The 26246-nt window shown below is 37.2% G+C and overlaps 1 protein-coding gene across 4 annotated transcripts in view; it reads left to right on the top strand.

The window, feature by feature from the left end:
• Positions 1-26246, top strand: part of MECOM (MDS1 and EVI1 complex locus) — a 547012-nt gene that overhangs the window by 506857 nt on the left and 13909 nt on the right. For 3 of the 4 annotated variants that reach the window (XM_057738810.1, XM_057738812.1, XM_057738811.1), the window contains exons 5-11: positions 2488-2635; positions 3923-4079; positions 8403-9759; positions 12175-12262; positions 17407-17433; positions 23500-23666; positions 24742-24819. In XM_057738810.1, coding sequence (XP_057594793.1) covers positions 2488-2635; positions 3923-4079; positions 8403-9759; positions 12175-12262; positions 17407-17433; positions 23500-23666; positions 24742-24819 — 2022 coding nt within the window. The remainder of the gene's footprint in view (positions 1-2487; positions 2636-3922; positions 4080-8402; positions 9760-12174; positions 12263-17406; positions 17434-23499; positions 23667-24741; positions 24820-26246) is intronic. The other variant, XM_057738809.1, reaches the window with a different exon arrangement.

Here is a 26246-nt window from a genome sequence, read left to right as displayed (position 1 = left end):
TAAAGATAGGGCCGTTCTTGTGACTCCACTCGCCTGTACTCTCCTGGTACCTTTTGTTCGCAGAGATATTGCCATTGGTGCTCAAATAGAATAGCATTACCAAGTCGACTGACTCATAGGGCAGGAACAATAAGTTCATGTGCCAATATGAATAGAATTGGAAGGAGGAAGCTGAGGGAGAGAAAAAATATGGAAGGTGTTTCTAATTTATCAAGATATGAGAAAGGGCATTTCATTTTTTCATGCACACCCCCATGCACATGGTGTATATAACCCCTGGATAACATATTCTAGGCACACGGAGGTCTTACTAGATTCTCAAACTTAGAGTGTTCATCTCACAGGAAAATAAAACATGGGGAAGAAACACTGCTCACACGTTTGGTAGTTTTTCTTTTTTTAACACCTTTTTAATATGGAAGGTTTCAAATACACACAAAACTAAAGAGGGTGGTGTAATAACCCCCATATACTGAGGTTCAGTAATTATCACATGAGGCCAGTCTTGTCCCAGTGATACTCATTTTAGATTATTTGAAACAAATCCTGGGCATTATGTCATTTTATTCATAAAGAGCTCAGTATGTGTCTGTAGAAAGTAAGGACTATAAAACATAAGTTCACTTTAAAAATAATGGTTCCTTAATACTATCAAATTTCATTATTTTTAGAGGGTTTTTTTGGTTTGAATTAAGATCAGAATAAGGTCCATCACTGCAATTAGTTGACATCCCTTTTATATTTCTTAATTTATAGGTTCCCCCGGTCAAAATCAGTAAGTCTCTCTCCCTCTTTCTCATTACAGTTTATATATAGAAGAATCTGAGTGTTTTTTCCTGTAGCATTTCCTCCAGTCTGTATTCTGCTGATTATATCCCCTTGGTATTGTTTAACCTCTTTCACCATCCCCTCTGTTTCCTGTATACTCATAGTTACATCCCAAGCTGTGATCAGATTTAGGCTCAATATTTTAGGAAGAATACCTCATTGATGGTATCACTTTTTTCCATCAGGAGGCATATAATGGATTGCCTAGATTCATTAATTCTTTAGGGACTGCAAAATGAATGTATTCTAATTCTCCTGTTCTTCCATTATTTATTATCTGGGTTAATTCTATGCAGAGAAACTTCCCGTCATTGTTTATTTGCTCACCCTGAAGTACAGTTCATATAGGAAAGGCAGGATAAGTGCATGAGTTTTTCCCTTTATTTACTAGTTTTCAGAATAATGATTTGGCTCCTCAGCCTCTTCCTGGGGGTAACTGGTGAGGATCCGTTTGTGTGTTTTTGAGTATCACTGTCATTAAAAGATGAGATTATTATTGTTATTGATAAAGTTCCCCATCTTTAGTCAGTGGATGTCTCTTCAGGTTGGCACCCTGATTTCTTTGACCTGATCTGTAACGTTCTTGCTTTTTGCTGTTAACAAGATGTTCAAGGCCCATCTTGTGTACTTCATGCTTCAAATTTAAAACGGGCTATTTCTCTAAGGAGCTCTGGTTACTTTATTTGGGAGTAATATGCTAATGTGTTATGTGTGTGTGTTTAGTTAACAAAAATGTTGCAAACGTCTTCTGAATATCATAGTAATCCATTATCTATAATATTTACTTTTCATTATATTCATGCAGATTTCACATTCAAATTTTAGAGAGGGAAGGAAACATTTGAGAAGGTAAAATATTCTGAGCTTTAAAACATAGAGAAGCAATGCATGTGAGAAAATTCGAACCTGTTTTTCTTTTGATGGGCTTTACTAGTGTATCCACTTATACTGTGACATACTTTTCTTTCCTCCCTAATTCATAGATCATATATACATAACCTTAGGTTATAATATATACATACATTTTTTTCTAGATAATGTTTCTATGTCTATATCTACTTCTGTATCTGTACCCATGCATATTCATTCATCAGTCCAACTCTCCAACCATCCATTATGTTGGTTGTATTGGGAAGTTGCTTGTTGAATAGTTAGCGTACAGCTCACTTTCCCATATGGTGATACAGATAGGAATAAAAGTGCCTTTTTGAACGTAACGATTATATACATTAGATAGAATAGCTTCCTGCATGTTCTTAACGTTCTTAACTTTCCTAACGTTTTCTGTTTGAGTGTTTGTATTTGAATTAAGTGGGTAACAGCAATCCGTGTTGCAGTTAGAATTGTGTAATGAATCCAGAACTGGACAAACAGCTAGTTGTTTATCATGCCCCTAAATTGGCACCTAATCCCTGCTAGCTGAGTCAGGTTTATTTTCTAAAAACAGGGGTACCTCTCTGTATTGCTTAGAGACGCAGCCTAGGGAATATAAAATGTGCTTTTGTCTGTTGTAAGCCTGTTTCCTCTCTTTCTTCCCTGCCTCAACTCCTTTCCCTCTTCTTTCTTTAATTGCCAGTTGGATTGGTAATAAAATGACGTTCTGTTTATGAATGTGTTCTTAGTCACCATGTCCTATTAAATCAATTGTTCTCTTAACAGCCTGGAGAAACACATGTTGTCACATACTGAAGAGAGGGAATACAAGTGCGATCAGTGTCCCAAGGCGTTTAACTGGAAGTCCAATTTAATTCGCCACCAGATGTCACATGACAGTGGAAAGCACTATGAATGTGAAAACTGTGCCAAGGTACAGTGAATTTGTAGACTACTTGGCCTCTCTCTGTCATCCTGCTCTCTCTTAATCCATCATTTGCTACGATATATAAAAACAAGCCTTGAGAGGGGAAACTATAAATATCTTGAGAAAAGTAGACTGAGTGTTGTATGCTAAAGGGCATTAGTACAGTGTATAAAAACACTTAGTGGGTATCCTTTTATTTTTGTAAGTGAGGAAGCAAGGCTTAATGGTGAGTTCCAGAACTAGGTGTCAGACATCCTTGGTAAATTCCTGGTTCCGCTACTGGCTTTCCAGCATGGGGTTGTTTTATAGCCGTATGGAGAATGAAAATTTTATCCAATGCACATTACTAATTTCTTTTAATAGCAATTTGTGAGGAAGTCACATAAAGTTTCTGAATGCCTATTCAGAAAGAATGGGAGACTCCTACATTTGCAGATTTTTCCACCAAAGTCCCCACCATAAATTATGACTTGGTTCTAATTAAAAGTGTAGTGCCTTAGTGGCCAGGGCTGAACAACAGAAGAGTGAAATGAAAGCACTTCACCTTGACCGTTACTCTGAACTATGGGAACAGCAATTCACATCATTGAATTTTCATGTTTCTCAATTAACTAAAAGATGTCCTGGTGTCATGAAAATTGATTTCTCTTTCCAAAAACTTTTCATAGCATTTGAATATCTTTTTCACGCCAGTGGAAACTGTTACATTTGACATTATCTTTAGAGATGTTTTGCTCCCTGATGTGTGGGTAGCTTTTTCTTTTTCCTATTTCTTTCTTTTTGTTTGTTTGTTTTTTTAGTACAATGTCCAAAGGAATAATTTTAGTTTAATGGTAACTTAATGAAACACAGTGTTAGAATTTAACCCCTGGGGGAACTCCTTGAATAGATTTGGGGTACTTTAGTCAAAATCCCCCCAGTTTTGTACATAGTTTATCTTTGTATAAAGGGTGTAAATAGCACATCATTTTTAATAATGTCATGACCTGCATTTTATTATCCAATCTCATTCACTCGAAATAGGATCAAAAAGCCCTTGAATATGCTCTAATAATGCCATTATTTTGTTCAGCTGATACCACTGGATCCTTCATTCTAAGTATACAAAGCTGAATAATTTGTAAGTTCTGACCCTAGAGAGACTGACACTTTGGAAATATGACTTTCTTTTGGCCTTTGGGGAAAACAAATAAAAACAAAACAAATACAGAAGATTCCTTCTTGAGTCATTCCCGGTCTTCTTTCTTGTGTCCTCGAATTAAGTTTCTTGATTAATCAGTACTCATTTCCTAGCAGGTTTTCACGGACCCTAGCAACCTTCAGCGGCACATCCGCTCTCAGCATGTTGGTGCCCGGGCCCACGCATGCCCGGAGTGTGGCAAAACGTTTGCCACTTCGTCGGGCCTCAAACAACACAAGCACATCCACAGCAGTGTGAAGCCCTTTATCTGTAAGTTTTTAACACTCCAGCCCTCCTTCCTGCATCTGTCTCTTATCCAAAAGGCACTGTGATCAGGAGGGTGCTTTTGAGGGGGGCATCTGCATTAGCGATTTATGGTCTCACCCAGTTGGGCTATTTTCTATTACAAGAAAATATCTTAATAAGCAGATCTGTGGTGTTTTGTCTATGATGCCTGGGGTGTTTTCTTTTAGATGGAATCAATAATAGGTAGAGAAAAGAAAAGTCATTAAGTCATGTAAAGAAAGCCTCCCCAGGTTGTAGGATTTAATAGAGACAACCAGATTTGTCTCACACTGAAAATGTGTGTGGCTTTGCAAAACAGCAAATCGCAGATACCACTAAACAAGATGACCTGAGAAAAACCTGTTCTGGATCAGAAAGAGCTAGAAGAACCCCACCTGGCAAGTAGGCTTATTAGGTTAGGACTCGTGTGTGTGTGTGTGTGTGTGTGTGTGTGTGTGTGAGAGAGAGAGAGAGTGTATGTTGGGGGGTAGATAAAATGCCCTTTAATCTACCCTTTGCTGCGGATCACAGGTTGCAGATCGGTAGTTCTCAGTTACTTGAAAAGCAGAACATTTTCACTTTGATGCTGGACACGCTGCTTCTATAACCCGCTGCACTAAAGATTTACAGGCAGTGTATTTCCAGGGGACATCCAATCTGACCACCTACTTAGAATATCCCTTTTCAGAGCACTTTAGTACAACTCAGCCCTCATTTGCGTCTTCTCTTGTCCACCATCCCTGTTCTCTGTATTGTGTTGAAATGTTTCATATGGAAAATCAGTTGTTCTCAGTCCATCTGGGCAACGATTCTGGACTTCTTTTCATCCATTGCTCGGCTGGGCATATAAACACAGTGACTCACTGAGCTGTGTTACAAACTTCAGGACAGATTTTGGATCCAGATAAGCATAGAACTGGATGAAGCATACTCAGGAGTTGGCAAAACCTCTGACTTGGGAACCCTTGCAAAACAGTTTTCCTGACAAATACTCGATGGTTTGTAGTAGGTATATGAGACACTACTACAGGACCTGATGGAAAAAACCCTAATTTTCAGTGCCAGCATGGAGATGCCAAAGACTAACTCTCCTCCTTTTTGCCTTTACACAGCCCTCTTTTGTGTTTCCAAGCACCAAGAGAGCTTTTCTTTTCCTTTCCAAGCTTACCCTAGCGTCCTGTTTTGCTCGCATGTTCTTCTGTTCCCTGGGTGGAGTGAAGAGGACTAGCAGAGAAACAAAACGGTGCTCTAGTCTCCCTTGAGGAAGCTCTGTTGAAAGTCATGGGAAATAAAGTATACAATGGAAATTTTAGACTTCTTGTCTCAAAAAGACATTCCTGACTCTAGGTTGTAATGCCCTAAAAATGGACTTGCAAGTGCTATAGCCACACATAATTCATTTATTTCTGAGTTTTCAGAAATAAATTTTGATAAATTTCTTATGTTTTGGTGGAAAATAGAGGGAAATTGACCACAACGAATTATGATCCCCCACTTAATGCTTTCTCCGTTATTTAAAATAAAAGTCAGAAGATAGAAATTCCTGTCATCTAAGATTCTGGGATCTGGAATTTTAATTGTGCTGAAATCAAGTGTTTCTCTTTAAAGCACTATAGGGTGTCCCTTTCCAATCAGATTGTGCAGACTGTTTCCCATGAATGTATTTTTAGTAATTATTGGTAAATTTAAATAGCAGATGGCATTCTTCAAATGTAAAATCTGACAGAGGACCATGGGGTAATTATGAATAATAGCCGTGTAATTTCAGAACAAAAGAGGAGTTGGTGTGGCGACTTTGGAGTGGAGGGGGTTCACCTAGAGTTGATATCTGTTTCTCACCAGAAGGCCACACACCACGATTTACCCCCATTGGTGTGTTTATGGCAACTGTCTCTTATTACAGTGTACCGCCAAGCTTGAGCCCAGAGTCACCAGTGCTAAGGTAATTACTCACTGCCTTTACAGAAACCTCCAGCCTTCCCAAATAGAAACCACATGCTCTAATAGGCTGAATATATTCAAAATACCTCTTAATTTGTTTAATAAGTAGAAAAATGCAGTGTTAACTGCTGGCTAATTCCTTATTACTGAGAAAATTACAGTGGAGTATAGACTTCAGCATCAATTGAGCCACTTACCTGGAGGCCTGGTGGTTTGTGGTGGGCCAGGCCAGGCCTTCAAGTGAGAAAAACAAAGCCTCTGCCTAAGGAGACATCCCAGATTCTATGTTCTTAAGACCTGATACAAACACCATTTGTCAGCATAGCAGAGCCTACAACCAGGAAAGTCAGATGCACCTTCTGTTACTTTTGATTTTCTTAAATCTATTCAGCTATTAGAAAGGAGGGTAGAGAGCAACATTTCTTTGCCAGAAAATTGCAAACCTTTCAAAAACTTACGCATCGTTTGAATACCAGTCAAGATATTTTCTCAACGCCTTTTAATGCCCAGAGGAGAGGTGTCACTTTCTTAATGAGTACACATTTATAATTCCATCAACATTTTATTTACTATTTCTGGTTATTGCTCACAGCTGAATTAGTATAACTAGTGAAAGTCTCATGTTTCTACCCTGTACTTCATGTGGTTTTAATTAGTATATCAGAGAATTTAAATAGTATGCGTATTTATTGTATGTGGTTAACTAGTATATACTTTTAAAGCAGACTCTGGTCAATATTCCAGTGGAATAACTTGAAATCACGTCTTCTCTTCCCGTTAATATGCATGTTATAGTCTCTACAATGTCATGAATCGTCCCACAGTTGAAAGATCCTTTAATATTACTAAGCCCGTTGATATGTGTAGCAATGCATTTTAATTGTTAGTAGTAAAAGAAATAGACGTATGGAATCACTTGGTGCTTCCTGTTTGGTGGTGTGTGGGATAATCCAAGTTCTGGGTGAATTTTGTGTAACCGAAGGCCTATAAAATCTTCTTTGAATGTTTTTTTTTTTTAATTGTTATTGTTTTGACTTAGGAGCTTAAAGGCAGTCATCACATGAAAGAAATAAATGTTGCATTTTGTCTTCAATTTAACTTCTTATATAAATTTGTTTCAACAATCACCAACAAGGCATATCATATTTCTGCATGTATTAAACATGCCCAGAGGCATGAATGTAAGCTCACACATAAAGGGAACTCGTCTTTATTAAAGTAACGTAAAAAGTGTGATGCTTGAGAAATGGATACTATAATCCTACCAGACTGTGAAGTGAGTGGGATTCCTACCTAGCAAAGGCGTTCTTAAGGGTTACGGAGTTTGGTCTTAAACTATACTTAGATCTGTTCGCCTGTATAAGAGGAAGAAGATCTACTTTTTTGGCAAATTCTGGAGGAAGAGGGTTATTTCCCAGCTGCTCCACTGCTGGGTTCTTACTGGATTACAGCATTTAGCGCACTCTGCCCTGCTTACTGTAGTTGGCTGTACCACATAGACATCAAGCCCCGAGATAACCCGTGAAGATATGACAACAAGTGGACCTGTTTCCCAAGGACGGGGTTTCATAAATGCAGGAAGGTTAGCACAACCACTGGTGTGAGGGGAAGTCAGAGGACGTGATCATAGTTCATGGGAACCAGCAATGCAGGATGGGCTACATTCAATTTAGTTTCCTTTGCAGGCTTAAAATAGCGCCATTGTAAATTATGTCAGTCTTTCTCAAATCATGAAAATGATTGTTAAAAATGTCTCAGAATACACAATGTGCATTGTTGTGTGGCTTTGATGTGTGAATGATGAGAGCATATGATATAATACAAATTAAATAATGGTAGAGCAGTCACAGGCTTTTTCCCCAAGGGGAGGAGGAATAAAGGTGAAGTTTCTGGTCGAGGGAAAGGCTGTTTTATTTTGTGTTGGTGCCTACAATATAGGAATCTTTAAATGGTCTAAAATTTTAAAGGGGTTCCTGTTCTGTTTCGTGTTTAGTACATCTTAAGAATTTCATTGTAAAGATTCTGATAGTGTAGTGATTGGGTGGGAAATCAACGCATGCTGGAGTTTGACTTTTTAATAAATATTTAAATACACAAATAAGATGCAAAATATTATGCAATGGGGATGACAGAATATTTATATATATATGAAATATTTGTGCTGTCTCAAGACATTTGTCAGGTTGGATGCCTTGCTTTGGAATCTAGTGAAATGGGGTTTTCTGTGTTTGGAGCACCCACTTTGGTGCCTCCAAAGTCTTTTCCTGGCTTCCTAATTGAAATTTGGGGTAAACCAATTGTGATACTTGCTAAATTCAGAAGCAATTGCCATAAAGCCTGAGATTCTTTTTTGTTGTTTGCACACAGGTGAGGTCTGCCATAAATCCTATACTCAGTTTTCAAACCTTTGTCGTCATAAGCGCATGCATGCTGATTGCAGAACCCAAATCAAGTGCAAAGACTGTGGACAAATGTTCAGCACTACGTCTTCCTTAAATAAACACAGGAGGTTTTGTGAGGGCAAGAACCATTTTGCGGCAGGTGGATTTTTTGGCCAAGGCATTTCACTTCCTGGAACCCCAGCTATGGATAAAACGTCCATGGTTAATATGAGTCAGGCCAACCCGGGCCTTGCTGACTATTTTGGCGCCAATAGGCATCCTGCTGGTCTTACCTTTCCAACAGCTCCTGGATTTTCTTTTAGCTTCCCTGGTCTGTTTCCTTCCGGCTTGTACCACAGGCCTCCTTTGATACCTGCTAGTTCTCCTGTTAAAGGACTGTCAAGTACTGAACAGACAAACAAAAGTCAAAGTCCCCTCATGACACATCCTCAGATACTGCCAGCTACACAGGATATTTTGAAGGCACTATCTAAACACCCACCTGTAGGGGACAATAAGCCAGTGGAGCTCCAGGCCGAGAGGTCCTCTGAAGAGAGGCCCCTTGAGAAAATCAGTGACCAGTCAGAGAGTAGTGACCTTGATGATGTCAGTACGCCAAGTGGCAGTGACCTGGAAACAACCTCGGGCTCTGATCTGGAAAGTGACATTGAAAGTGATAAAGAGAAATTTAAAGAAAATGGTAAAATGTTCAAAGACAAAGTAAGCCCTCTTCAGAATCTGGCTTCAATACATAATAAGAAAGAATACAGCAATCATTCCATTTTCTCACCATCTTTAGAGGAGCAGACTGCGGTGTCAGGAGCTGTGAATGATTCTATAAAGGCTATTGCTTCTATTGCTGAAAAATACTTTGGTTCAACAGGACTGGTGGGGCTGCAAGACAAAAAAGTTGGAGCTTTACCTTACCCTTCCATGTTTCCCCTCCCGTTTTTTCCAGCATTCTCTCAATCAATGTACCCATTTCCTGATAGAGACTTGAGATCGTTACCTTTGAAAATGGAACCCCCATCACCAAGTGAAGTAAAGAAACTGCAGAAGGGAAGCTCTGAGTCTCCCTTTGATCTCACCACTAAACGCAAGGACGAGAAGCCCTTGACCCCAGTCCCCGCCAAGCCTCCAGCGACGCCGGCCGCAAGCCAAGACCAGCCCCTGGATCTAAGTATGGGCAGTAGGAGTAGAGCCGGTGGGACCAAGCTGACCGAGCCTCGTAAAAACCACGTGTTTGGGGAAAAGAAAGGAGGCAACGTTGAACCAAGAGCAGCATCTGATGGTTCCTTACAGCATGCTAGACCCACGCCTTTCTTTATGGACCCTATTTACAGGTAAGGGTGGGTGGGAGACCGCTAAATGTGGACAGACGAATGAAAGGTAGTTTTTACACTATAAAGTTATGGCTTCTAACAAACCATTTTTTATTATTGTTATAAAGCAGAGAGTAAAGTTGTTTGATCTGGTGAGTTCATTTTTTATTCAGAAAGTCAACTCATTAGTTTTGGACTTATTTTTGGATGTCTCCGAATTGGGGTTTTGGAATAGGCCCACAGAGTTCTTTCCCTTGACAATAAATTTATTTTTAAATACTTTTTTTTTTAAGTGGAAAATATGGGAAAGCCATATTTAAAGCAAGTTGTCAAGTGGCGGAAGAATGAGGCTCCTGAAGGATTAATGCAAATATGTGTGGGTACTTAAACGGGTCAGGTTATTTGGAATGAGATGGGACATAGCAAGAGTTTACTCTTTGTTAACCTACCAACACACCCTTAGTAAGTACTGGTCCTGTCCTGGTTTCTAAATAAATCTCTTAGGAGCCCCATGTAAATGAAATATTAATCATAAAAATGCTTTGTGTATAATGTGAGTGGTCGGCTTAAGAAACACATCTTTGTTTAACCTTCGTTATCCAGTTTCCTTTGATGCATCCAAAATTTTTTTTTTTGGGGGGGGGGATATATGCTTAATAAAAAGTCTCTTAGGTAGTACTCTGTAACACTTGACCATTCAGAATGATTTAGTTTTTAAATACTAGTTTCTTCAAAGTGTATAAGTAACAATAATTATGTTTGTGATGTATTTTAAATATTACCATGTGTTTTAACATTTTACTTTCTCATTCAGACCATGAAATTGTCAAGAGTTAATGGAAAATGTGTATAATTTTTATTGGACTTATTTAAGCTGGGAGTATTTGATATTTTTGCCTGATTCTTTTTTTTTACCAAGAGACAGTTTTGTTCAATTCCTTCATTCGACAATATTTTTTGAGTGCCTGTGACTTAATAGGTACCAGAACTGCAAACTGTTTTCATTCAAACTCTTTTTCTACCTTTATTATCTGTGATACCTTAACCAACAAACATTGCCAGTATGTTAAGGACTACCCCTCCTTGAACATGACAAGGGGCATAGAAAAGGACAATACAAAAATATCTCAGAGCCATCATTACCATGTTTGGGCACTTTTTTTCTAATTATTATGTATTCATTTCTGTGGCAGTCCCTTTACAGAGAAAGAAAAAGAAGGAAAAATAGGTCTTCCATATTTTGTGTGTAGCTTGTGTGTTACACACAACCAGTAAGGTTGTATTTCCACCTCAGCACTATGTCTCAGCCTTTTGTGAAGATAAGTTCTCTAATTCTCTTTCTTAGACTTTTCCAATGGCAGTGGGCTTCCAGCTCCTCCGCATATCCCTTCTTCTCCATCACCTCCTAACCTTCTTCCTGCCTACTCTAATCGCAGTCTTCTCTCTGGTACGTCAGTCTCAATTGAGGCTTTAGGCATGTCATTTTACCAAACTCATAAAAGACCTAAACCCAGTTTTAGTGTAAGACCTGGGTTGAAATCTCAGCTTTCCCATGTCTTAAGCTTTTTTTTAATCCATAAAATGGGTATAAGAGCACCTATTTCAATAAATGAAATAGTAGATGTAAAACATAGCATATATGCAGTTTCAAGAAGTGGGAGCTGTTTTTATTCATTTGGATTCTATTTTAAAAGTATCCTTAATGGTTTTTAAAAGGAAATCACCTATAGTTGGTGAAGTAAATTAATTCAGTCCGCGATGTCACTTCCTATATGCTTAATAGAAAATAGAATGACAAACATTTCTAAGGCAGAAGGGCTATATAGATATGTTTGACAATGTCTCTCCCTATCTTCAGAATATTCCCCCTCCTCATCCTCTTTCTACCACCCCCGCTTCACCTACTCTGTTTATCAGTAGCAGCTTCCAAAAGAAGACACCTGTGCCAGAGAGCAGCTACCAGGGTGTGTGATACGCTTAGAAACTCTCCTGTTGGCATTCACAAATGTAGAAGAAATATAATGATGATTTGAGGGAACACCTTCTTGATAGAAAATGATTTTAATTTTTAAAATGAGCCCTGTTCTTATGCTGTTGAAATCACCAAGCATTTTTGCCTACATTTGAAATGGAAAGGTACAAATTTGGGACCAATGCCTCTGATTTCATGATTTTATTTTTTACATTTCCTCGTTATTATTATTACTAGTCATTCAATAGGATTTTTTCCATTGTAAAAGGGACCTTCTTTCTCTGAGCGCCTAGAAGTGCCACGAGTATTCTTCAAGAACTGAACAGATGTCTTTATATTTTTATTAGTGTGCTTCCCAGTGACCTACCATTTGCTTTATTGTTAGCTGTTTTAAATGTCAGCGATTATGCAGGGATTGATATATGAGACTGATTCATCTCCAAAATCTAATTTTAACCTTTCAGAGTAGAGAAAAGAAAACTAACTGACCCACTTGAAGCTTTAAAAGAGAAATACTTGAGACCTTCTCCAGGATTCTTATTTCACCCGCAAGTAAGTATTTTGAATTTGAGACTTCAAGCTTGTAAACTAACTTGTTGATCCTGAAAAGCAGGTGCAATGAAATGAAAGAAATCTTGAGAACATTAGGATTTCCTATGACGCTGGTGTGGAAGAACACAGGAAATTCTAGCAGAATTAAAACCCAAACTCTTTGAAGAAAAAGCAGTTAATATATGTGTAAAAATAACATGGTTTTGATGTTAAATTATTCTCAATTAACTGCTTACTGAGCCAAAGTGTATTTTGGAGTGAGCAGAGTTCAGTTAAGAAATTAAGTATTGAAGTTGCCTTTCATGTTTAAAAATTTGTGACAGTAAGAAATGGATCACAGTATGACTTGTCCCAAACTCATGAAGGTCGTTCATATTCTTTTAGTGCTTAGATAAAAACAGGAAATGAGTCTACCTGACAAGTTGTTACCATAGAGGGTGAAGGAATTTATCTAGAGACCACTGGGCATTCCAGCAAAGTTCTGTAATTGCACAAGAATTCACCACAATACACAGAGCTATTTGCTGGATGGAGTTGTGTCCATTTATCAAAATATGTACAGTTTCTCACAGCAAGGAAAATACAAAGCAGTGTTATCTCATTGGTTCATCTTTATATGCCTACATATTTGGTCATTTTTTAAAAAACTGATTTACATATTAATAAAAATGTGGGAAATTGTATTGAAAGAAGAAATATGTAAACATCTTGAGTCTGGCTTCTTAATGATATTTTAGTTTTTTTTTTTTATTTATCATTAAGGATACAAGTTCTGGTCTCTATAGATAACAAGGAAAACATTTTTATGAAAAAGCTTGAAAACAGAGTTAACTAATTTGTTCTGTTTCAATATATTCAAACCAAAAATTATGTTCCTCTAATAAAATTGGTGGAATTCTATGCAAAATGTGTCATAGAGAGTTATGAGGTAATTAAATTAAATCATGGGATACGACTCTTCCCCCAACATTCACCCCCACCTTCTCTACCACCTCTTCCTTCTTCATTTTTTAAAGTACTTTCCCAAATTCTGGACAACAAAGTATGAGAGCTGAAATACCCTATTCTGGGTTAGCTGGAGAAATCTATCATTGCTTGAAAATTCTATTTTAAACTGAAAAAAATGTATGATTTAGTATTAAAAGGATTAGAAATATTCCAGTTTGTATTCATTTTGTGTAGGAAGACTAAGGAATGCTATTATTTATTAAATTATTCTATGGAAAAGCAAGTTCTAACACAGTAAATGTTTATCAGGTACTTATTTTCCATATTTAGGTTGATCTAAATTGCGCTTGTCAGCCTCATGGGCTAATAAACCTGAATATAATATGCATTTTGTGTCAGATATTACACAAAAGTACATCTCTCGATAATTTTCTAACTAAATGCCTATAAGGATGTTATAGTTACCTACATTTAATTACAGTAAATCAAGTTGTTTTCATGTTCTAATTATCTTTAAAATCTGGTAACTAATCATTTCAAAATTAAGCACTCTGGGTCCATGGTATAAGTGAGAAAAAAAAAAAAAACAAACAAACACTGGCATTCAGTGTCTTTGAATGGCTCAGTCTACCTGGCACTTAATTTCCTTACCTGCCCGATGAGGGAGTTGGGTATAAGGTCCCTATCCTCTCTGTAATTCAAATATTTCTAGCTAGCTAAGGTAAATTTATTGGTTCAGAAGATGGGCAGTTTTGTCTACCAATATTTTACATGTACATGCAGTTGTAAATATAGTATATATTTAATCAAGTAATATTAATATAAGAAAATCTGCTACATTTTAAGATTCCCCAAATTAATGATCACAAAAAATGAGGCGTACATACAGTGCTTGGAGCACAGCGATCACCCACTCAGATAATTGAAAATATGCCTGTGGGAGTCACAGTGGCAGTGTGTTTTCTTCTCACACCAGAATGTCATGTCTTGGTGTAAGGGACTGCCTGTTGCTGCATGGTGCTATAAGAACAGGACCTAACAGTGATACGCAGAGTACTTAACACATCATATGTCACGAATACTGATCAATCAGAATGGACTCCTGCCATTCTGAAGCCGGGTCCTGGAAGCCCTTGCTGCACCAACTGTTCATGCTTTGGTTGCTGGCCGGTGGGCTGTCTGAAAGGTCTTTTGGGAGGAGACCAGGGCAGCAGGAGGACATTCAGGGTAGTGGGGCAGAGGCTATTTACCAACGACTTCAGAAATATTTCATTATTTTGATAACCATTGTGGCTGTTTTCCTGTGTAAGGGCTGTATATCACTGGAATACAGGTGGCATAAGGAATGTCACCTGAGAGAAGCTCAGGTCACTCAGTTTTCATCAAGCCTTCAGATCAGTCTATTCTTTCAGAAAAGTTGCCTCAAATGTTCTGAAGTTTCAGCAGAACTTGTTTGTTCTTTCTAGTACTCTATCAGTTCCATCCTAGCCTGAAGATCCACCTTCCCACAAACAAATAAATAAACGAAGAGAAACTGTCCAGGATCGGGGACCAGAAATAACTGCTTTAGAGCTGGCTTTACTACTTACTGGCAAAAATGCTTCACTTTTGAGCGATGCAGTGGATCACTCCGAGCCTTCTCTATCAGTGTAATGGGAACACCCCTTCCAGCTTTACCAGGGGAGCTGCAAGGATCAATGATCCCATACATAACGGGTTTAGCATTGTGCTTGGCATGTGGAAGGACCTAGATGAGGAAAAGCTCTTACTATCATTGGATGCATTATATCCATTTTGAATATAAAGGAGGGTCAGTAAACTATCCTCCTGCCATCCCCTGAGTCCTGTTTCTTTGGGTGGGGCTCTACCAAGTATCTAGAAATACTTGGAAAGATGCTTACTGTGTTCTTGGTGCTGCCTTGTTGGGTAGCAGTCCGGGTGGCACAGAGCAAGAAGCCAAAATGGGAGGACTTACCTGTGTTCCCAGGGCTTGGTTAAGATCATTCACTACTTCATTTTTCATTTAAAATATATTGGAGGCCTTCCTGAGTGGTGCAGTGGTAAAGAATCCGCCTGCCAATGCAGGGGACGCGGGCTCGAGCCCTGCCCTGGGAAGATTCCACATGCCAAGGAGCAACTAAGCCCGTGAGCCACAACTATTGAGCCCTTGAGCCACAACTGTTGAAGCCCACGTGCCTAGGGCCTGTGCTCCGCAACAAGAGAAGCCACTACAATGAGGGGCCTGTGCACCACAATGAAGAGTAGCCCCTGCTCACAGCAACTAGAGAAAGCCTGTGTGCAGCAACGAAGATCCAACGCAGCCAATAAATAAATAAATAAATAAATAAATTTATAAAATATATTGAAGAAAATCACATGGTTCCTCTGGGGCTTCTGTATCTTCGTCTTCAGAATGAGAACAATACCTAACCTATCTACTTCTCAGGGTTATTATAATCATAAAGAGGAGACCTGTTCTCGATGCTTTAGGGAAAACCTATAAATAGATAGATATGTAAATGCTTGGTAGTAGTATTCTCTGTGAAAGCCTGATTTTACAGTTTTCTGTATGTCTTTGTATTTTGGCTCTCTCCCTCCCCAGTACACAGTTCCTAATCAATGAAAGTTGAACACCTCAATGGGTATTTATTAAATTTTATTGAAAGAGTATTAGGCCATCTTACTGCCTTTTGGAATAATAATATATATTTTTAAATCCTTGTCAAAAGTACCTAAAACATATAGGAACATATACATCAAAATCAAAAGCTGAATGCTGGTTTTATCATTCTCAAGGTCTAAATTCCTCTCAGTTCAGTTCTTAAAGAAGTATGTTTGCTCTGTCAGGCCACTAGAGGACCAGTTAGCTTTCTGTTTTTCTCTTATAAGTAAGTTAGTTTAATATAAGGGTGAAATAAGCACTGTAGAGGTTCTCACTGAATATGTGGTTGAAAATTACTTGCGAAGTCTTAGATTTTAATTTTGAATAGATGACAGCCACAGGAGGTGAGATGGAGGAAATTATGTTACCGTGTCCATTTCATTGGGTATTTTGCATGTTGGGTATTTTGCATTCACTTTGGTAGCTCATTTGAATTGCCATAGAAATCACTTGGCAATAATACCATTATAAAACTGGCTATGATTCCTTTGTTTGATTTCCCTATACTTTAAATATTATTTTTGACTATTTATATATTTTTGGTATTGTGTTGATCTGCAACAGAGACTCTGTTTTATTTCCATTTCTGTCCTTTATTCATTCATTTTTTAATTTTCTTCCTTTAAAATGTCTACTTGTTACTGTATCCCAAGGAACTGGGAAAAAGACTGTCTTTTCCCAAGTTATCATTTACATATGGATGTGAAGATCACTTGTCTTTTGCCCTTCGTCTTCCCTTTTGCTTTCAACAAGTGTTTCTTGTGTTAGATTTCTTCTGTGATAAATCTTTCATCCTGAAAAACTGTGTATCTTCCTTATTAAAGATACCTAAGAAAGAAACATATATCCCCTTTAACCAAGCAAAATGATATTGAATATTTTAAAAGATGTAACATTTGTGTTTTCTGGTAGAGCTTCTAAGTCACTGAAATTTTCTCCAGTGAGTCTTGTCAAAAATTGTCGTAAATAACTAGACAATTGTAGTTCTTTTCATTAATATCCTTCGGCATTCAGACTACTGATGGTCTGAGTCCCATGCTAGTAGAAGTCAAGCAGTTTATTTCCAAGTACATTACCTTTTTGTTGCTCAGTGATTCACATTTGAGTAAATATCTTCTTTTCCTTGTTATTAACATTTTAGAAATGCAAGAGACTAGATTTTTTTGTAGGAAATTGCTTACTTTTTAGTTATTAAAGTAAAATTTAGGAATCTTGTTTTGCAGTGAACAGAAACAAATAAAAAGGAAGTATCTACTTTGTTATTTAAGATTTGATAGTGGTGGTGTTTAGCTTTCTTGGAAAAAAGAACATTCTGGTTTATAACCTTGATTCTAAAATTTAATTGAGGCAAATAGGGGAAACTCAGCAATGTTATAAAAATATTTAATTTTCATTTCCAAAGCTTTCACTCAAGATATAGTTACATGATAAGCAAAAATTACTTAGTATAAATGTTAATTTCTCAAAGGATAGATTGCAATAAAGATACTGATACAGAAGTAATTTTTTGTTTTTGTTTCAATTTTGCTCCCAGTTCCAACTGCCTGATCAGAGAACTTGGGTAAGTTTCCTACTTATATTTTTGACTAAAATAATGTAGCATTAAAAAGAAAACAACTTATACTATAAATTGCCATACAAAGCATTCTGAGCCCTTTCCATAAAATGATATGGCTTTAGCAGATAGATTTCCAGGTTGGTCAAGCTGTAGAATGCTTTCAGTTATACTTGGGCATTTAGGGTGCTATAAATTGCTTACAGAAAGAAGTTTATTCTCTAAATCTGACCCATTCCATGTAATTATACCTTGATGTAGAACCCTTTCTGGGCACTTGGGAGCATGTTGTTAAAAGGGCCTTTCCTGAGTGGAAACAAGCATTATTTGGGGGAGCCTGTACCAGCATGTTAAAGATGCTTATGATAAAGCCTTCAAAAGGATAAAACCTGAACTTATGTGTAGACACAAGTTAACATTGGAATTCACATCCGTATAACCCAAGGCAGATCTTGGTTGTGGAGTCAGGAGACTAAATGTTTAAAAATCTTTATCTAACTAGTGAATGTATCCTTTAGCATTGGGTCCCACTTCCTCAACTTTCTTTTTTTTTTTTAATTTTTTAAAATTTGTTTTGGAGTCTAGTTGATTTACAATGTTGTGTTAGTTTCAGGTGTACAGCAAAGTGAATCAGGTATACATATATATTTATCCACTCTTTTTTAAGATTATTTTCTCACATAGGCCATTACAGAGTATTGAGTAGAGTTCCCTGTGCTGCACAGTAGGTTCTTATTAGTTATCTGTTTTATATATAGTAGTGTGTATATGTCAACCCCAATCTCCCAATTCATCCCCCCCCCAACTTTCAATTAATATTCCCAGATACAATCAGTTGTAAGTTGACATCCGTAGGGAACAACTTTATTTTTTATTCAAGATACAAAGGATACTATTTATTTAGTTTTCACTCCCAAATAAACCTTGAGTCAATGGAAATATATGTAAAGAACATATATTATAAAATTTCCCCTAAGTGTATGTTCTTTTACTCCTTCATTCTCCTCTTCGTTCAAAATTATACTGATTCTGAAGTATGGGTAAAATCTTGGAATATAGTTCAATTTTCCTTTACTCACCATATAATTATATATAAATTATTTTAAGTTAGAGCACTTTGGCACTTACCTATTTCCTCTATCTGATGTTAGTTTTCCTTTACCAGAAATTCTTCTACTTTATTTCTTCGGTGGAATATGTGATGAATTGTGATTTTTCTCATCCTATCGACTTTTAAGGATTAAGTTCATTTATTTCAAAAGTATAAGAGTAGACAGAGACTTCCTTATTAGGCAAAGTTGTGCAGGAGACGGCGTTGTTCTTTGATTATCCTGGCTTGTATTTCCAGTGTTTCTTGTCTGCCTTTCCTGGCAAAGGTCTGTCGAGAATATCGTACGTCACTGTCCTCATCATTTCTAATGTAGAGTATTGCTTGCCAGTAGCTTTGCTGTTAGGTGCTTCAAGCATAAAGTGCTGTCTCCTACCCAAATGGCCGGTGCTTCTACCAACTTACAAAGCGAGTTCAGATTTTAAGTTAGACACGCTTTCCTGATAATACAGTGGTATAGCAACTGCCATTGCAGTGCTTTGGAAACACTCCCATTCTTTGGATCATGGGTTTTTCAAAGCAATAATTTATATTTGTATTATAAAACACAGATATTAGTGGAAAGTATTGATATATTAAAGTTTATAATTTTTAGTGGTTAAAAAACGCTACAGTTTTTTAATCACGACTGCAGAATGTGATACATGGAATGAGACAACCATAAAATATGAATATTTCTTTCTCCCCCAAATGGCCATGAGTTTAAGATTTCTCAAGATTATCAAGTGAATAAATATAGAAAACTACCAAATCTACAAACTTTCCCATCATAAGTTATTTATGAGAAGTTAGTTATTTTATGATAAAGGCATGTGTAATCTAATTTGTGAAGCATTAGGTCACATAATTCATGGTGCCATTGGACATATCATTTTGTATAATCAGATTGTCACTTTAATAGTTTTAATGAGAAACTTCTTTATGTCATCAATTATTGGCTGCCAGATAAAAAAATGTTAAGCTAAGTGCTTTGGACCCACTTGATGATATCTTGCCTGCTGAAATGTTTTTACAAATACTAACTTTATTTGACGAGAGAGATAGCTACATTTTTTGGTAGAAGCTAGGGAATTGCATCTAAATATTAGTTTGCGTCAGTATAAAGTTAATAGCCTCTTGGGGACCGAAAGGGGGTGAAATGACTTCCTTTTCCAGACATCTGGCTGCAGATACCATCAACAACTATAATATATGTAAATAAAAATTACTGTTCCATAGGGAAAAAGCTGTCATCTACTGATCGGAGATTAGCCTATGACATTAATAGGACAGAGGGCAGTATGTTTCTAAAATATATGACCTGACTTTTTCCTCCTTTTTCCCCCCCCTTCTCAGCAAATGTCCTGTTCATTGTAGTACACATTGTCCCCTGCATTGGTTTTTTTATAGTTGAAAAATATATCTAGCTAGATTCTGTCTCAATTTATCCCAATTTATCTTGATTTTTAAAATACCAAGTCAGACTTTAAAATGAATGTCAAAACTTACTACTTCTACAAAGTGCATGTTATTTCAAGAGGAGTACCACATGAGTCAGCCCAGATAGCTAGAGAAAGTGGGGAGCCATACATCAGATAAAGCTCATCTTAATCCAACACCTTAATCCAAGATATGGAATAGGGCTGATTGTTGGTCACAGAATGGCTAAACTACCCCAACTAGCAGATGTCTAAGTCACTTTTTTTAAAAAATTTTTATTGGAGTATGGTTGATTTACAGTGTTGTATTAGCTTCTGCTGTACAGCAAAGTCAATCCGTTATATATATATATATCCACTTTTTTAGATTCTTTTCCCATGTAGGTCTTTATAGAGTATTGAGTTGAGTTCACTGTGCTATACAGTAGATTCTTATCAGTTATCTGTTTTATACATAGTAGTGTATATGTCTCAATCTAAGTCACTTCTGTCTGTCCTAATGGGGAAACTTATTCTTTTCAGCTGATGTCAAGTGCTATGAGAGCAAACCTTAGGGAGATGAACGGAAGGATTCAATGATGGCTTTTATGTTCCTTCGGTGGTTGCTAGCTGGAAAGAGAGTTGGGGGGGAGGGGGTGTCTGCACATGTGGTGTCAGTAGTTACCCTCAGCTCACTTCCCATCTTTTTCTCTCCCTCTTCCCCAAGTCTGACTTAATCCTCTTTTCATTTGACACCAGAAGCCAGAGGTGGCGGTGGCTTATAAGAGAGGCACTTGGGCAACCCCCATTCTTTTTATTCTCTTTAAGAATGTTGTTATTTAGTCATCAAGTCCATAATATATTTGCTTATTTCTTAATGCTTTTCCCAAATCGAAACAGTTTGAGGTAAAGTAATCACAGTGATCTTTCTTCAAAAGGAGCTATTAGCAGCTACTAACGCAAGACGCATTTCTCAACAGCCAATTGCTCTTAAATAACTTGAAGGACTTGTAGTTTATCTGTACTGGAGATGAAAGCCGAGAATAATAGTAGTCATGAGTAAGCTATTTTCCATATAAAAGGAATGTGTTTCTTTAAGATGTATTGCCCCAAGAATCTGAGTGTGTCAGCAGGGCGGACACCCAAATGATTTAAAACCACTAGATAATGAAACTTTACTCAAATATTAAAAGTACATAAATAAAACATTTATAATCATCACCCATGCACTTACTGTTCTTCCCAATAAGTATACGCGGTCACGACCCTTACCCTCGCTTGTTACTGCTAATCAGCTTGAAGGCCAGAGGTCATTTTTCACTCAGACAATTTATTCCATGGAGGGTGGAATAGCACCATGATCTTCTGCAAGGAACAATTAGAAGGAATACATGCAAATAAAATGGTATCATCACATATTTCTGGATTGATTTTTAATAAATAAAATCCAAAGTAAGATGAAAATGCGAATTCTCTGGCTAGAGGGGGATGATGGCCATATTCTGCAGGGACAGAGTTTCCGCCAACCTCTCTGGGCAGCAGCATTCCATATCTCTGCCCTGTGATCAGTATGTGTCAGAATCCTTCATAGTGACAAATGTGCTGTCCACTTGCATCTGTGGAGAATGTTTTAGCAGCTGAGTGATTATGAATCAAACCCCTGAGCTTATAGCCCCTGCCGCCTCCCAACGCGTTCACATTTGTCGTCTGACAAGTAAATGTATCTTGACTTTCCTCTGAGAATTTTTTGCACTGTGTTTGATGAAAGACATTTGGCAAATTGGCAGTGGTACCCTGTACGTTGCAATTTGTAGCTAGCATTAGGAGTCCGGGCATGAAATGAGAGGGCAGGCTCCAGGATAAAGGGAAAAGAAAGAAAGCTAACTACAACATGAATAGTCATTTGAAGAATCAAGCATACAATATTCCCTTTGTAGGAAGAGAATCATGTTTAGGCCATTCGGTTAAGATTTTGCTCTAGTTTAAGAAGTCAGTGGTATTCTGACCAGCCGTGTGTCCACGGAATATAAATTTTGTTAATTTTCCTTTTGAGTACAAAATGTTGCCTTTTATTTTTAACCTGAGCTCATAATAAGTTAGGCTTCCAGCTCTGTCTTGCCATCTTATCAGCAAAAGAATCTTTTTCTTGGGCTGATCGGTTGCTTAAACATGCAGTTGTTAACATTAATCTTTGCATGGAGCCTTCTGGTCTACTACCCCAACCTTTTGAGAAACATACAAAGTGCATACAGAATGCAAACACCTTTTAAACAGCCTTCTGAGTTCTCCAGTGGCATAGTGCCCTGAGAACCAAATAAACAATGAGTGAGTTGATTTTACAAGATGGCCTGAGAGTCTGCTTTTTCTACTTAAAAATTCAGTAGTAAGCAGCTTCTAAATAAAATGTGAGCATGGAGAACACAACATTTTGGGAGGGTTGAAGGAAAGGGGAGAGAGTCCATCTAGCTGTAGACAGTAAGGATCAAGCTACCTTAGAAAGTAAATGCCACCTTCTGATTGTGACTCTGTCAAATACGTGTGCAGGTAGACAAAAACTTGAAGATTATAAGCAAAATAAATTAGGTTATTCGAGGAGAAGAACCAGGAAGGATAGTTTTTCTTCAAGAATACTGCTCTGAGAGTATGGTTATACTTATAATGCCCATGCCAGGTTATATGAAGTTATGATAGTATATCATGAACTGTCATTTCAACTTAATCTTTGCCCAGGACAAATTAATATTTCACCAAAATTCTTTGTACATGATCCCACTTAAAAATCTAGTATATCCAGATATTAATTTAACATAAAACACTACTTACACATTTAATTTTTTCTTTCTGCATTGCATACATTTGACTAAAGCTGTAACTTTGGAACACTTGATGTTTTTCATGCTGTGAGTTCTTTTCATGGGACTCCCTACTTCCTCTGGTTTTTATTACCTAGGCAAGGCATACAGGATCTTTTCCTTTTTCTATAATTTTCAGTTTACTATTTTTTTCACTGTTTATTTGGAAAGCTCACAGACCAAGAAGATGGTGGACTTGTGTCCCAAAGAACCATCTTGCCAGAGTTAGATTCGGGCTTCTTTTATACTAAAAGGGGAGGGAGTAAAGTCAAACATTTCCTGGTTCCATTCAGCCCCTGGAGGGGGTGTACTGATTTCTTCCTTCCTGCAATCATACACAGGTGGACCTGGTGAATGTTCATAGCATGATACTAATTCTGTCTCTTAATTTAATAAAAAAATCTAACTTGGTTTCATTATCTCTCATGTATTTCTTTGCTCACTTGTGTATCAAGTTATTACAAAATGGTCTAACTAAGGTCTTATGGAAAAGTTCACTTGGCCTTTAGTAAGCTTGATTCTACCTTTGCTATCTTTAAAATTAATGAATTCTCTCATTTGTTTAATATTGGGCCACTACAGTCTCTTTCTACAGCCCCTTGCTTTCAACAGATTTGATGCTTCCCTTTTTGAATGATTTCCTGGTTTGCTAGAGATGATTACAGAAGAAAGATGTCTGCCCCATCCTTCATGGTCCTGTGCTTTTGCCTTTCAGATGTCAGCTATTGAGAACATGGCGGAGAAGCTGGAGAGCTTCAGTGCCCTGAAACCCGAGGCCAGTGAACTTCTACAGTCAGTTCCCTCCATGTTCAACTTCAGAGCTCCTCCCAGCGCCCTGCCAGAGAACCTCCTGCGGAAAGGAAAGGAACGCTATACCTGCAGGTAACTGCAAAGTGAATCATGGCCTGCTCTCCAAAAACCTCCCCTCTGATTTCAAAAGGCCCTCCTGTTTGTTTTGGAAATTATTCCTGATTGGATGATGAATAGCAACCATGATAGATCTCAAGCACTTCAAAGTACTCTTTATTTAGTGAGATATAAAAATAGTGGTTTAAAAAATTATTATTAAATGAAAATTTTAACACAGGCCATTTGGTTGTGATAAATGAGGTTGGAAAGGATCCAAATGCTATCTACTTGTTTCCCTTTGATATTTATGAATTTTCTTTCACAGTTAATTACTTTCATCTGAAGGTATAATACTACTGTCCTCAGGCATACATTTATTAGTTGTCATGGCGTTGAAGAATAAGGCTATTAATGAAGGACGAATAAGGTCAATAAGTGAAGAAAACTAGTTGATAAGTTTCTTGTGACTCATCAGTAGTACAGTAAAGCCTTTTTTGGTTTCTGTTTCCTTTTTCTTTTTTTTAATAAATCATACTTATAATTTCTGAATTGTCTTCAGAAATTTGTGACATCTGACTCAGGCGTATCATTTTATCGGCTGTTTGGAAAATGTGTCACTTTCTTTCCAGAAAAGCTTTTATAGGAACATACCTTGATGGATGAGGTCTTAGCATCTTGTCTGATCTGATACCACTCAATGTACAGAGAGTTGTCACTGTGGCTAACATGTAAAATGAGTTGAAACATTTGAAATCTGTTTACATCAACCCAGAATCACCGGCTCTTGTCATTTTTTTATCCGCCTGTCTGGTTCCGTTTTGTGAATGTAAAGATACAGAGTTAATAAAAGAAGCACGTGGGGGTCATCAAAACTCCAGTCTATTTTCATAAACCGCTTGCTTATGCAAGAGCAAATTCAATCGGATCTCATAACGCAGCCTTTATGTGTAGAGTTATTTATATCTTTGTTGCAAATTTTAAATACCAAAGACATGTGAGTTCCGTGCAAGATTAATTAAGTCAGGAGTAAGCATCTGGCTTCTATGCAGCTTGAGTGAAATATAGTCGATTGTGCTGACTTTCTCTTATAAACATCTTTTCATAACAGATACTGTGGCAAGATTTTTCCAAGATCTGCAAACCTAACACGGCACTTGAGAACCCACACAGGAGAGCAGCCTTACAGGTTTGACAATGATTTTTACTAAATATCTTGATAAATATTGTCATAAAGTGGACTCATTGACACAGTTTTAAAAGAGGCTATTTTTGTGAGTGTCTGAATGTATGTCTATTCAATTTTGAGTCAGAGAAGAATTAACTAATGGCTGGGATTAAAATTTAGAAGAGTCCTAATTTCTTGAATCAAGTCTTCTTACATCTCAGTTTAAAAGTCCCAGCAGTGTCTAGTATTGAATAAGTTAAGAACTGTTAGCCATTTTTAAAACTAAGTGCTCTCTCTCCTCAATGATCCATGCTATTTTAATTGACAAAAATCATAACCTCGCAGCCTCCCTTTTCCAAGCCTTAAATGTCTGCTATGAATTAACAACCCAGATATATCTTTGTTTTCCCAGTACAGCTAAGGCAATGTCTACAGCTCCCATTAGAAGGTTTAACGAATATTTTAATAACCTGGAGAGGAGGAAGAAAGGGGAGCTAGGGGTAGAACAGATAACACGGAATATATTATAGGAAGGGAGCAATTCCATCAACAATCTCAAGTGCTTCTTAGCTGCTTCTCTTAAGTGTCAAAATCAGCCACAAAACACATGAATGTTATTTATCTTAAGTAATATCATGATTTTATTCTGCTTAGAAATTCTTATGTGTTGCATATGTGTCAAATTGTTCTTGTCTGAATGCTTACTTTTGTCATTAAAATAAATAAATTATCAGCTTCCAAAGACTTTTTTACATACAAGGATTAGAAAACGGCAGACCAATGTTCATTTGCATGTAGTTCAAATTTTAAGAGAAATTTTAGGAGAAAACTAGAGGGACTTAAACTCAGAAAATAATAAAGTATTTTCTTAAATTCTTTGCTTTCCTACATGTTTTGTAAATCACTTGTCATAAATGATATTTATAAGTGACTTTATATGTGATAGAATGTACTTGATATAGTAGGTCTCAGAGAGGTATAGAAATGGGAAGTGTTAGATGATTTCCCTATTTGAGAAAATGTCATATCCAAGGAATTTTGCTTAAGTGGAGGAAACATTTCCACACTTACATTTTGTTATGGCCAAGGGTCTAGCATGCAACTATGATATCATGCTCATTTTACTCTTTTTCTGTACCTGAATTCATTGGTTTTATTCTACCCCATAAATGGTGCTGTTATTGTATGTATATTTTTAAAAAGGCAAACCAGAATTTTTCATAGCTGAGGACCTTACACAATTATTTGTCCAGCTCCTCTGTTTTACAAGTGAAAATTTTAGATCCATGGATGCTAACTGTCTTCTGTAAAGTTTGGTGTTAATAGACCCAAAATTAAAACCCAGGTCTGGAACTCTCAAGTCAGCATTTTTATTTCATACCTTGATCTGAAAGGCTCCCTTGACCCCTGTGTTTACATCCAGCAACCAGGAAGGCTTAATCGTGTAT

Source organism: Hippopotamus amphibius, chromosome 6, assembly GCF_030028045.1.
Source record: "Hippopotamus amphibius kiboko isolate mHipAmp2 chromosome 6, mHipAmp2.hap2, whole genome shotgun sequence".
Lineage (NCBI taxonomy): Eukaryota > Metazoa > Chordata > Mammalia > Artiodactyla > Hippopotamidae > Hippopotamus > Hippopotamus amphibius.
Note: the sequence above shows the minus strand (reverse complement) of the source record. Positions and strands in the feature narration are given on the sequence as shown.